Below are 14,801 nucleotides of genomic sequence, written 5' to 3' on the forward strand. Positions count from 1 at the left end.
AATTTGATTAAGGCAGGTCCTTTCGGCCCATTTTTTTTCCTGGGCAATTAATATTGTACCCATTGCACACGGCTCCACGCACCTTCACGATTCTTAAACAAGCCCACAACGTTTTTTGAGTGCTCTGAGGTTTTAAAGAGTCTTTCCACTTGGAGTCAATGGAGAAGATGAGTGGCAAATTCACCTCTGTGGGGTCTCTGTCTGTGGAACCAAAGGGATTTTCCAATGCACGGACTATATGTTTCACTTTTCTCTAACAATTTCAGCCTGTTTTCCAAGTCTTCCTTATCAAATTTCCAAGTCAAGTACCCTGCTAATCTGAGAAACTACATATTATATTATATATAAGGAAGGAAGAAGAAAATAAGTTGTACAAAAACGTTTGTTTTGTTTTTCACATTGACGAATAGAAATAACTTTGTTACTGGTATGCTTCCCATTCTTAGTTCACACCCACAAAGTTGTTTGTGCATCTTGCATAGTTTTTGAAAAAAGAAATTTCAACATATATCCAAAGATCCAACTGGAGAGGAGTGGAAGCTGGGATGCACGAACGCGGCTCCCAGGCCCGCGCACCCGCGTCCGACGCGGCGGGACGCGGCGACGCCGGAGGGACGCCGCAGACCGCATGTTCGTGCCGCGTCGTGCCGCGTCCCACCATGTGGCAGTTCCCGAATCGGGCCGACGTGGCTCAAATCGGCGCCGACGCGGCCGAAATCGGGCCGACTCGGTCCGTATCAGCCTGTATCGGCCGAAACGGCCGAGTCAGGCCGAAATTCAAAAAAAAAAAAAGGTGCAAAATGCACCGTATGACTAAACCTAAGTACCCAGACCCCCTCAAACCCTCACACTTCGTCCAAAGCTCCCAAAGGCCCTCTCTCACTCCGCCCCTCATCTCCCTTCTCTGTGTGCTGTCACTGTGCTCCGTCCCTCATCTCTATTCTCTGTGTTTTGAGCTTTCTGTGAGTGCTGTGTGCACACTGCACTGCTTCAGCCTTCAGGTGTGCTCTCTTTGCTCTTTTCCTGAATTTTTATTCTTTGTTCTTTACAATTTCTCTCTGAATCTGAAAATTTATGTCCTTGACGGCTTGTGTTTTTTTACTTGTTTTTTCAATTATTTCTTGTGGGAGTTAAAGGGTTTTGTTAACATGTGATTTGTGATTTGTGGTTTGTGGGAGTTAAAGGGTTCTGTGTTTGTTTGCTGTGAACCTGGTTGCTGTGTTCTGGTTGTTGTGTTTTTTTTACTGTGAACTTGGTTTGATTTATCATTAATTTATTGTGTTAATAGTTATTATTTGTAGGTTATTTGTGGGAGTTAAAGGGTTTTTTTGGTTCTGTGGTTTTGTATTTTTTTGATGTGAATCTGGCTGCTGTGTTTTGTTGCTGTGAACTTGGTTTGATTTGTCATTAATTTATTTAGTTAATAGTTATTATTTGTAGGTTAAATTGAATCTATTGAATTTACAATGGATGAAGTTAATAGCACAGAAAGTTCACAAGAAGTGTCAAATGTTGAATCTCCTCTTTGGCAGTATGTGACTAAAGTAGAAAAACCAGCTGGTGCATTTGTTAAATCTGGTGGAAACACATATTTTAAGTGCAACTATTGTGATATAGTTTTTATGGGATCCTATTCTAGGGTTAAGGCTCATTTATTACAAATTTCCGGCAAAGGTATTAGAGCATGCCGTAATGTGTCAAAGAGCCATAGGTTGGAAATGCAGCGAATGCATGATCAAGTTGAGGCTAATAAGTTAGAGCAAGAACAGAGAAGTCAAATTCCCTTACCCCCACCTCCCCCAGGCCGTGGGATACCTATTTCCCCATTTCAGAGACAAGAAGGGAGTGATAGTAGTCATAGTACAAATCCGGTTGATGCTAAGAGGAGGAAGGTGACTATGAATACTACTTTGGAGAAAGCATTTCAGAATAATGCTAGACATGATTTAGATAGTAGAATTGCTAGGATGTTTTACATCGGTGGGCTTCCATTTAACTTTGCAAGGAACCCACATTATCATAGTTCCTATGCATTTGCTGCTACTCATAGCATTCCGGGTTATCTTCCTCCTGGATACAATGCTTTGAGAACAACACTTTTGCAAAAGGAAAGAGCTCATGTTGAAAGACTCTTGAAACCAATTAAGGACTCTTGGCTTGAAAATGGTGTAAGTATAGTTTCTGATGGATGGTCAGATCCACAAAGGAGGCCTCTTATTAACATTATGGCTGTATCAGATGGGGGTCCAGTGTTTATAAAGGCAATTGATGGGTCAGGTGAGTTCAAAGATAAGCATTACATTGCTGGGGTGTTGAAGGATGCTATAAAAGAGATTGGACATGAAAAAGTTGTTCAAGTCATCACTGATAATGCAAATGTGATGAAGGCTGCTGGAGCTCTTATTGAGGGTGAGTATCCTAAAATATTTTGGACACCTTGTGTTGTCCACACTCTCAATCTAGTTTTGAAGAATATTTGTGCAACAAAAAACATTGAAAAGAATGAAGTTACATATGAGGAATGTAGTTGGATTACACGTGTTGCTGATGATGCATCCTTCATACGTGTTTTTATCATGAACCATTCTATGAGGTTGGCAATGTTTAATGAATTTTGTCCATTAAAATTGCTCCAAGTTGCTGATACTAGATTTGCTTCGGTGGTTGTAACGTTGAAAAGGTTGAAGTTGATAAAAAGATGCCTTCAAGCCATGGCTATTAGTGACCAATGGGCTTCTTATAGGGAGGATGACGTTGGAAAAGCTCAAAAGGTGAAAGATATGATTCTAAGTGATCTTTGGTGGGATAATATTGATTATATCCTTGAATTCACGGCACCCATTTATGATATGCTACGAATAGCCGACACAGATAAGCCTTGTCTTCATCTTGTGTATGAGATGTGGGATTCCATGATAGAGAAGGTGAAAGCAGTGATATATCGGCATGAAGGCTTGGAAGATGATCAATATAGCTCATTTTGGGGTGTGGTGTATGATATACTCATTGATCGGTGGACTAAAAATTCTACACCACTACATTGCTTGACTCATTCCTTAAATCCTAAGTAAGTACATTTATTATCTATTTTCCTTAGTTCACCCTTTTAGTAAAACACACATTTGATCTATATTTGTTTTTTAATCTTTAACTAGGTATTACTCCATTGAATGGATTTCGGAGAATCCAAAACGCATCCCTCCACATCGGGATCATGAAATTTCTATGGAAAGAAGCAAGTGTTTGGAGCGATACTTTGAAGATAAGAATGACTTAACGGTGGTGAAGTATGAGTTTGCTAAATTTTCAGGAGGGAGGTTTCCTTCACCAAGTGCCTTGACGGATAGGTGGACCTTACTACCTTTGGTTTGGTGGCAATACCATGGCTCCGCATTTCCAACTCTTCAAACCCTTTTGGACAACCTTGCTCATCCTCATGTGCTGAGAGAAATTGGAGCACTTACAAATTCATTCATTCCTTAAAAAGAAACAAAATGGCTCCTGCACGCGCTGAGGATTTGGTATATGTGCATTCTAATCTTCGACTCTTGTCAAGGCGCAATGAAGAGTACATACATACCGCAACAAAGATGTGGGATATTGCAGGAGACTCTTGGAATGAGAGCGACATGCATGGAGGAGCTGGAATTCTTGAGAATGAAGCTCTTACACTTGATGAGCCAGAGTTGGAGGCTATAGTTATTGGGAATGTTAACACTAGTGCTACTACTAGTGAAAGTGAAGTTCGAAGTGAAGCTATTGATCTTGAGGATGATGATATTTGTGTTTGATTGTCTTGTTGATTATCTTTTATTTTATTTTAGTTTCAAACTTATGAGTTGTATTCTAATTTCCAAACATCATGGAATGTTTTAGTTTCAATCTTGTGGATTATATTTAATTTATGAACATCATGTTTTAGTTGTTATCTACTATTGCTCTTAAATTTGGTACTTGTTTATATAATGTGAAAAAGTAAAAGTATGCTTAGCAATATATTAAACATATATTATAAAAATATTTTTAATAATTTTTTAATCGCCGAGTCCTGCCGCACCCGCACCCACCTTTTTCAAAAATTGCCGAGTCCCGCACCCGCAGCCGAGTCCCGAAACGCACCCGTGCTTCATAGAGTGGAAGGCAGTACAGATTTGAAACCATCCGTCTTGTCCACCTGAAAATTTACTCTCTTCCACCCCAATGTTCAATCATTCAGCTTCCCCTTAAATACAAATGGGATAAACAATAAATTGCTGAGTAATTGAAATTATGTGTTTGATGATTGTTACAGTTGTCATAATAGAAGAATTTTCATTGTGCCAATATGGAGAAAGGTATTGACAAGGGAACACACGTGCATTTGCAAAAATGCTTAGAAATTTAGTTGTTTCTATGCATTAATTATTCATAATGCATGTTTATGACTTGCTGCAATTCTGATTTATGCTATAAGAGAAATTTTAATTTCCACAATATTTTTACAAGAAATCATAAGTTGCATGTTGTTATTGACTGTTATTGATAAGTAAAAAAATTGTGGGTTTAAATTAAAACTAATTATAACAGCTTACTACTTATAATTTGTTATAAAAATTTTGTGAATATAGTAGCACTTCTCATGCCATAATCCTTTATCTTTCTTGTTATAATTGATCTTTGTTAAATACTGTTGCTATTTCTATAAAAGAAAAATACTACCATTTTGGCTCTGTTAATCTGTGACATTCAATTTTTTTTTCTTCTTATTCAACTAATAGTAATGTCCTTTACAGCTTTTGATACATGGAGTCAGAGATTGAAAGTGATGGTGATAGGTAACATGCTTATCTAATCATTTTTATTTGTTTATTTTTATGAATAAGCAAAAGTGGAACAAATACAGCTCAAAACAACTCAAAGAAACAAGCAGCCAAGCTGCAAACACTAGGTTGATAAAGCAACCCCAAAGAAACCCTAGACACACATAAACCCCAACCCACCTAACCTCAAATACAAAAAACCATCAACTAAAAGGGCATACTACTCAAACAACAAATAGATCTCCCAAACCCCATACATACCTTCAACAATTAGATCTCCCAATCAAAATTTTTTATGTTGATACTAATATCCACATGTTTTGTTGAACAATATAACCTATAGAACTCAAATAATTCCATATGGAATTGATATAGAGTACTCTTCAACGCATAAACTGTGACTTTCTCTACCCCTTTTCACGATGTCTCTATTTATCAAATCTTTTAGAGTATTATCCATGCAGTGATACATAAGGTTCGGCTATCATTTTTGGTAAAGCCTCCATTTGCTCCATTTTTTTTATCATTCAATACGATGTACTGACTACTTGTATGTACGGAATACATTGGTACAAAAACTAAAAGTTTCATGGTTCATGCTTTTCCTTCAGGGCTCCCTATCTCCTATCAATTAGAACCTAACTCCTTCATTCTTTTTAAGGTATTGAATGCCAATTGATCCTTAGCATGTGCTTCTTCATCGTTACTCTCGAGTCACCACAAGAACATGCAATTTTATTGAGGTTCAAGACATTATCAATATGTAGTTTGAGTTACTGCCACCACATAATTCCATAGTCTTTGTTCTTTTATTACAGCTACTTTATCTATTGGAATTAGAGTTCGAATAGTTATAATCTGTTGCTTCTGGAGAAATTTCTTGTCAATTAAAAATACTAATTTTTGAAAGAAGGAAACTCAAACTCATTAGATTGTTGAGGCCTTTCTAAGGAATCATGGACCTCTTGTTATTAGAAGATACAATTATTCAAATATAAAGATACAATTAGACAATGAACAAGTCCTTTAATGATAAATTAGGCCAAGGGGGCCATGGTAGTGTTTATAAGGGGAAGTTACAAGACAGATGTTTTGTGGCAGTGAAGGTTTTGAAAGAATCGAAAGGTAATGGAGAGGAATTCATTAATGAGGTTGCAAGTATTGGTAGGACCTCCCATGTCAACATTGTCACTCTTAAGAGCTTTTGCATTAAGGGTTCTAAAAGAGCTATTATCTATGAGCTTATGCCTAATGGATCTCTTGAAAAGATCATATATAAAGGAAATCCTTCAAATTCTAATCACCAATTGGGGTGGGAAAAATTATACAAGATTGTAATTGGAATTGCACGAGGCTTAGAGTACTTGCATAGAGATTGCAACACACAAATTTTGCATTTTGACATAAAGCCTCACAACATTCTTTTGGATGAGAATTTTTCTCAAAATTTTCTTATTTTGGCTTTGCAAAGATATGCCTTGGAGAAAAGAGTATTATATCAATAGTGGGTGCAAGAGGAACTACAGGATATATAGCTCCCAATGTATTTTGTAGAAATTTTTAAAGGATCTCTCACAAGTGAAATGTTTATAGCTATGGAATGATAGTTTTAGAAATGGCGGGATGGTGAAAGAATATTGTTGTTGATGTTAATTTTACTAGTGAGATATATTTTCCACATTAAATTTACAAGCGTCTTGAACTAAATGAAGAATTGGGACTGTCGAGCCTGTTAAAAGGAAGGAGATGAAGACAGTGAAAGAAAGATGATAATTCTAATAGTGTGTTTATGGTGCATACAAATTGACCCCTCAAACCAACCATCAATGAGTAGAGTGGTGGATATATTAGAAGAGAGTGTTGTCTCTTTGCAAATCCCTCCCAAACCTTACTTGTCTTCTCCACCAAGAGATCACCAATAGGCTCTTCTAATGTAATAATACCAATACAACATGACTTTACGCACTAAAATACACCTCTTCCTTTAAGGAAAACATTGACTCTAGGAGGTGATGAACTTTGTGAACTGTATTATTTTTAGCTTGTCAAGGATTATCTTTTCTTTGTTGCTTAAAATATTTGATGAGATCTGACTTTATGGCCTTTCATAATGACCTTGCTGTTAACCCGTGTAATACACAAGAAAGAAGAAAATGTTTAACAATGATGCTATTATAGTCAACAAATTCCATACTCCGTAATTGAAGTTCTTTTTTTCTTTTTTTCTTTTTTTTTTTTTTTTTTTTTTTTTTTTTTCTGTATAATATAATTAAAAAAAAAAAAAACCTTGTACTACATTTATATAAATGACAAATGCATCAATATTTTTTTTTTCTTTTTATTACTTTTATATATATATATATAGATATATATCAATATATATATATATATATATATATTTTTTTTTTCTTAGATTGACCAGTTTAAGTTAGACTACAGAAATGTAAAACCACGTTTATAAAAATCAAGTTCTAAATATTCTCTAAATTATTTAATAAAAAAAATCAAGTTCTAAAATGTTTAAACGCCAAAGAATGTTAACGAGGCAACTCACCAGAACTAGCTGTTATGAGAGATTTATATGGATCTTGGGAGTTTAATGTATGAGCAGAAGAGGAATAAATTAATAACAATAGAATTGGGGATGTGAATATGGGCTTACCGTTATCCCATATGAACCGCCATTGTTAAAGGACGTTGCTAGGCGTTTCCGTGGAGGAGGAGGATAGCATGTGAGCCGGTCGTATTTAGGTTCGGCTTAAGCTCCATTTTGGTTCAGGCCCCCGTTTTTCATGGGCAATTAATTGTACCGAATCACACGATTCAAACAATGCGGGACCGAAACAAACTTTTGACAGCTCTGAACTTTTGGAAAAGAAATTAAAAAATGAGTACAGTGAGTCTTTTCACTGCGCGTTAATGAATAAGATGAGTGGGAAATTCCCTAGTGTGGTCTATGGCTGTGGAAGGAAGGGATTTCCCAACGCACATACTATGTTTCAGATGGCTATACCCCATTTGGCCAAAATGGCCAAATACCATTGTTTATCAAAATATATACATATCAATTTATTATTGTTTTGGAAATATATAAGGATCTCTACCATATTTTTAAAACTCGAGTTTGTCGTGTAACTCAAGTTGATTTTTGAAATAATTGCCTTTGAAATTGCCGGAAAATTTTTAATAAAACTCGAGTTCATGGAACTTAAGTATCATGGAAAACTCAAGTTTCCCAAACTCGAGTATCCAAAAAATGGTAGATCTTGATCTACATATTTTTGAAACAGTGGTATATTGATATATATTTCGATAAACAGTGCTATTGTAGCATTTTGCCCTACCCTACCTTGCTCTAATGGTTCCAACCTGGTTTCACCAGTCTTCCTTTTTTTTAGTTTCCAAGTCAAGTACAGGCTTGTTAGGGCAACTACATATAGTGGAGGAAGAAGAAAAGAAGCTATCCAAACACTTTGTTTGAGTAATAGCTAGATTCTTGTTTTTGAATTGTAATATTCGTTTTTTGCTAGTGAACCGGGAATTTTGGGATGTCTTCTGTCTCTCTTTTTGCTTTCTTTCTTCTGTCACACTTCGTTCTGCTTCCCTCAGCTGAAGAAGAAAAGAGCATACACCCAAATTGTCCGTCCTTTCAATGTGGAAAATTCAGTACCATTGGCTTTGCATTTGCCAAAAGCTCACACCCACGGTGTGGTTTACTGACAGTTAATTGTGACGAAACAACTCCGACGATCCAGCTGCCACTGGGGCGGCGGAGCACAAGACCATATGAAGTTATAAGCATCTCTCACATTAACACCACACAATACATACGTGTTAAGGACCTTTCGCTTTGGGAATACTTGAATACCAACAAATGTGGATACTTATTAGTATTTACCAATTTTACTCTTCCCAATTCTCCATTTATGTCTTTTAAACTCATCACACCCATTCAGACCCTATTTAAATGCAATCGCACTCTTCGTTTTACTTCCCCTAGAAATTTTTAAAAAATGAGGTGCGGAGATTATAAAATCTACCATACTCATTCAAACAAGGCTTCTCAGAGTTTTCCTTCTGGATGTTCAACTATTCAGCTCCCAGTACAAGAGCATTCACATAAAGATGAACTAATTATAATTGCTGAGTTCGAGCTTGAAGTCCATGTATCAGATGCTTGTAGCAGTTGTTACAGTAGAGGAGGTCTATGTAAACTTATTGGCAACAAGGGAAAATTTCATTGTAACATTACAGAAAAAGATATAGACATCGGAATAACACAAAAAGGTTTGGATCTACACATATATTTAAAATGCTTGTAGAGTTCTTTGCATATAAATTTCTTTACATTCTTATGTTATAGTAAATCCTTTACATTCAGGATTAGTGTATTAGAAATACAATTAACTTTGTTACTGGTGGGCTTCCTATTCTGAAATAGCTCACACCCAGAAAGTAGTTTGTGCATTTTGCGTAGTTATAAAAAATAGAACTTTTAAAATACCTCCAAAGACCCAACTAAAGAGCAGTGGGAGACAGTACAATTTTGAAATGATCTCTCCCCTGATATCATGTAACTATGTTGGAAATAAATGAGAGATAATACCTGAATTTTCCTTGGAAATTACACAATTTGATTTACCAAAAAGAGGTGGCAGAGATGAGACGTGGACCAAGTCACTGTCTTGAAACAAATCGTGCCGTCTACGGTATATATCCGATATAGTTAGACAAATAGTTTCTGCACGTTGCCCCCAGGATACAACAGCCCAGCCACCTTTGCTGATTATCCTTGTGAGTTTACACTGCTCGTAGGATATAAGCTCTCTATAGTACTTTCCTTTCCCAGAAATTTTTTTAAAACATAGAATATTTTGTGAGTAATAAGAAGCAATAGATGGTAAGTGTTTAAAACAAAAAATTGTTTTTGAAAAGTCTGCAGCTTTCTAATTCAAAATTAAAATGTGTCTCTAAAACTTTTATTTCTTTCCATATATATAGAGTCAGACATGTTGCTTGTCCTTAGCCAAAAAAATAAAACGTTTAATACCAATTAAATAGTCATAAAGTTATTGAAATTAATATATATATATATATATATATAAATATATGTATATATATAATATAATATAACATAAACCGGATATCAAGTCTTTGCCAGACTTTTGTATGTTGAGAACAAGAAAAGAAAGTATCATGATGCTATGCATTTAATGTCCCATAAAGTGGCTGAAGATTAAAAGCCATACAATTTCAAATATGCATAAATATAGTAAACGCTTGTGTATATATGGTAATATAAAATAATTCAGCAATAGCTGTACATTTAAGTGCTGAAATTCTTCCATATATGACGTTATTATGTCATATTCAATTAAGAACGTTTGAATACAAAACGTTTAGAATGGAAAGTATATATTTGTAATAAAACCAAATATGCTGGCAATTGTGATATTAATATCACGTTAATGTTCATAAATTTCCTGATTAAAACCATTGACAAAAACTATTCAAATTTTGAATTATATTTGAATTTTCAAATTTAGCAATCAACGTATCTGACATTAAGGGATAATTGATACATATAAATGAGTATTAAATTAAATATAATATTTTTTATAAAAATATCCAACATACTATGAAACAATAAAACAGAGAGTTTTATAGCAGAGTTTATGTGTTTGATGAATGTTCCAATTGTTATAGTAGAGGGATTTTTCATTGTGCCAATTTGGAAAAAGGTGTTGACATGGGAATTTTCAAATTAGCAAAAATTCTTATAAATTTCGTTGGTTTCTATGCGTTTATTATTCTTAATATATGTATATGACTTGCTGCTATTCTGTTCTATGCCACAATCCACATACCACTCTTCTACAGCACTAGATTTAGTAGACTCAGATTGGCTCCTTCTTTTAGGAAAATAGAAATAGATTGAACTTTCTTGTTATAAAATCTATATCAGATAATTGTAGATGAGTGAGTTTCTCTCTGCCTAAGAAGCTAGTGCCCTTGGTCTAACTTCTTTGGCTTTGTAGAATTGGAGTGTCACTTCATTGGAGGTGTGGATCATATCCTTGGGATAGTAAGACTATCTCTAGGTTTGTTGGGTTCTCTTTCAGGGGATTGGGAAACAGTTTGTGGTGTAAGTGATCATGGATGAGTTGGAAAACTATTGGAACCGCCTTACCCTCTCCAAGAGAGAAGGGCCAGGGTGTAGTCTCACTCACAAGGAGACTGTTAAGGAGTTCTCCATTGCTGCAAAATTCTTGACAAGGAGAGCTCTCAATGTGGATGTAATAGCTAAAACTTTTACACCATTGTGGAGAGCTAGGAGTGGGTTCAAGATCCAGAAGTTTGAGGACCATAAAATTTTATTCACTTTTGATAACGAAGAGGATGTGGAAAGAATTCTTAGCAGCGAACCATGGAGTTTTGACAAACACCTGGTAGTAATGGAGCGTTATGAAGGTGATAAACCTTTGAATGAGATCAGGTTCGAGAGGACGATCTTATGGGTGCAAGTGCATGGACTTCCAGTCAAGTACATGAGTTTGGAAGCGGGGATCAAAATATGTGAGGTTATAGGTCAGGTGTTTCGGCCAAAGGAAAATAGGGTGTTTGATGCTGGTAACTTCATCCATCTACAGGTGTCCATTGATATATCTCTACCATTGTGTCGTGGTCGCCTTATATCACTGCATGATGGAAAAGAGATTTGGGTTTCTTTCAAATATGAAAGGTTGCCCAATATTTGCTATTGGTGTGGTCGGTTAACTCACGACGATAGAGATTGCGATCTCTGGATTGAGAGTGAAGGGACTCTGAGCATTGATCAAAGGGAGTTTGGTCCACAGCTGAGAGCTCCACCGTTTATTCCATCAAAGAGGAATGTTATCAAGGTTCCTGGGTATTATGCTGAAAAAAAGAGAGGAAGCACGACCACCACGGCAGACCAAGCTTCAGGCAAGCCGCTGCAGCAGGGGAGGGGAAGAGGGCTGGACCGTGCGTGCAGTGAGGATGAACGTTACGTGGGAAACATTAATTCACCATTAAAGTGTAATGGATTCTCTGGAGTAAATACCTCGGCTGAAACTGAAAATCAACAATCAAATCCAGTTAATACCGTGATTGGAGGAGCATTTAAGGGTCCTAATGAGGTCCAAACGGTGCAAAGTAATATTGATGAAGATTTTGCTGAAGAGTTATGTTTGGAAAAGGAGTGTGACTCAGCAGCTGAAGTTATAAAGGACTCTAGCTCACGTGAACACTTAAAAGACACCAACCCACAACTAAGAAAATCACATGCTGATCAGGATTCATCTAGGGCTTCACCATCAACTATGAAAGCACGCAGCCCTCATAGCTGGACACGCAAAAGCAGATCGGTTAGCTCAGTGGGACCAGTTACAGAGCAGAAAATCTCAGGGCAAAAAAGAACAAATGATGAAGCAGAATGTCAGTTTGAGGTGCCTTCGAAACGCATTCATAGTATCTAATACTGATAAGCAATCAACTTCTTTATTGGTGGAGGCTGAAAGTCAACCCCGCCAACAACAATGAGTTGCCTAGCATGGAACTGTCGTGGGCTTGGGAACCTACGTACAGGAAGAGAGCTCGTGGAATTAATACGGGTAAAAGATCCCTCTGTAGTGTTTTTAGCCAAAACACTTACAGACGAAGCAAGGCTAGAGTTCATTCAAAATAGTATCAATTTTGATCATCAATGGGTAGTTCCAAAAGTGGGGCGCAGTGGTGGTCTGGTTCTTTACTGGAGATCATCAATTAATTTGACTATAGAAGGATCAAATAAAAATTTTATTCATGCTGTTATTGACAAAGGTTTGGAAAGTGAATGGTTTTTCATAGGATTTTATGGTGAACCTGAAACAGGAAGACGGTCTGAAGCATGGGATGAACTTAGGAGATTGAATTCAAGTCCAGAGAGGCCATGGTTGTGTTGTAGTGATTTCAATGAAATAGTTCGTCAGGATGAAAAGTTGGGAGGAGCAATTCGTTCCCATAACCAGATGCAACAGTTCAAAGATGTGATTGATGAGTGCGGTTTTATGGATTTGGGCTTTTTGGGTCCAAAATATACTTGGAGTAGACACTTCGAGAATGGTAATTCAATATGGGAAAGATTAGATAGATGTTTGGCAACTAACAGTTGGTTTTTGAGGTTTCTAGGAACAAAAGTATATCATCTCAGATGTGACTCTTCAGATCATATCCCTCTCCATATTGTTTTTTCAGGAATTGATCCACCTTCCCGGAAAAAATTGTTTCGATTTGAAGAGATGTGGCTGTCACATATGGGATGTGAAGAGGTGGTGCAAGCTGCATGGACTAGTGTTGGTGATTTCGGGTCTGAAGGATCTATTCTAGCAAAGGATGAAAAGTGTGGGAAAGATTTGTGTTGGTGGAATAAAAATGTCTTTGGTAGTGTGAGGAAGGATTTGGACCGATTGAAGAAAAATTTAGCAAAGGCCGAAGTTGAAGCTATGGCTAGTGGCAACAACCATCAAGTGAGGCAATTAAAAAGGGAGATTGAGGTGTTGTTGGAGAGAGAAGCCATTATGTGGGCCCAAAGATCAAGGGTACTATGGGCAAGGCAAGGGGATAGAAATACCAAATATTTCCATAGTTGTGCTACAAGGAGATATAGGAAAAATCTGATTGAAGGAATTAGAGATGAGGAGGATAGATGGAGAGACCAACCGACTGATATCACCATAATTCTGGTAAATTATTTCGAGAATCTTTTTACCTCAACTGAGCACACTATGCCCCAACATGTATTATCATGTGTACATCCTATCATTGATGATGAGATGAATGCCACCCTAAGCCAAGAATTTGATGAGAAAGAAGTGGAGGAAGCTCTACACCAAATGGCACCACTTAAAGCTCCTGGGCCCGATGGAATGCCACCCCTTTTTTATTAGCATTTTTGGGACACAGTAAAGGAGGATGTCACTTCCTCCATCCTGGCATGGTTGAATTCAGGTACTCTACCATCCCCCCTCAACCACACTTTTATCACTCTCATACCAAAAATAAATAAGCCTGAATATGCTCATCAATTCTGCCCTATTAGTCTTTGTAATGTACTTTACAAAGTATATTCCAAAGTATTGGCCAACCGTTTGAAAAAATTATTACCCTCTATTATCACTGAGCATCAATCAGCTTTTACAAAAGATAGATTAATTTCTGATAATATCCTTGTTGCATTCGAGACCCTTCATAGTTTGCAAAATTTTAAGTCTGGTACTCATGGTTTTATGGCTATTAAATTGGATATGAGTAAGGCTTACGATCGGGTTGATTGGAATTTCTTGGAAAAACTAATGAGACAAATGGGTTTTAATGAAAGGTGGATCCAACTGATAATGGGGTGTGTTAAAACTGTTTCATATTCGGTGTTGGTCAAAGGAGAGCCTTGTGGTATGATCCAGCCTACTCGTGGGATAAGACAAGGCGATCCCCTATCACCTTTTCTTTTCTTGCTTTGTACTGAAGGCCTAAATGGGCTAATCAAGAGAGCAGAAAATAATGGAGAAATACACGGTTTTTCACTGTGTAGGAGAGGGCCCAAACTAATCCATATGCTTTTTTGCAGATGATAGTCTTCTTTTTTGTAGGGCAACCATAGAAGAATGTGAAAAGGTGTTGGAGGTCTTGAATATGTATGAGGAGGCATCGGGGCAAAAAGTCAATAAAAACAAAACTGCATTATTCTTTAGCAAATGCACTCCAAGTGATGTGAGGCATGAAATAAAGGTGGCTTTTGGTGTTCCGGAGATCATGCAATATGAGAGGTATTTGGGTCTCCCTTCCTTTGTGGGTAAAAGGAAAAAAGCAAGCTTCAACTACATCAAAGAAAAAATATGGAGGAAGTTACAAGGTTGGGAAGGTAAATTGCTCTCGCAAGCAGGTAGGGAGGTGCTACTAAAATCAATCATACAAGCTATCCCCACCTACACAATGGGTTGTTTT

At 36.9% G+C, this 14,801-nt stretch overlaps 1 protein-coding gene and 1 pseudogene across 1 annotated transcript; both read left to right on the forward strand.

Moving 5' to 3' along the window:
* The first annotated feature begins 1,466 nt into the window (after positions 1-1,466).
* On the forward strand, positions 1,467-3,483 carry LOC126717167 (uncharacterized). The gene is made up of 2 exons (XM_050418610.1): positions 1,467-3,067; positions 3,156-3,483. Exons 1-2 carry the CDS (start codon positions 1,467-1,469, stop codon positions 3,481-3,483), a joined length of 1,929 nt encoding a protein of 642 aa, XP_050274567.1.
* An 11-nt stretch (positions 3,484-3,494) lies between these two features.
* Positions 3,495-6,721, forward strand: LOC126717226 (PR5-like receptor kinase; annotated as a pseudogene).
* Positions 6,722-14,801: the final 8,080 nt, after the last annotated feature.

This window comes from Quercus robur, chromosome 1, assembly GCF_932294415.1.
Source record: "Quercus robur chromosome 1, dhQueRobu3.1, whole genome shotgun sequence".
Lineage (NCBI taxonomy): Eukaryota > Viridiplantae > Streptophyta > Magnoliopsida > Fagales > Fagaceae > Quercus > Quercus robur.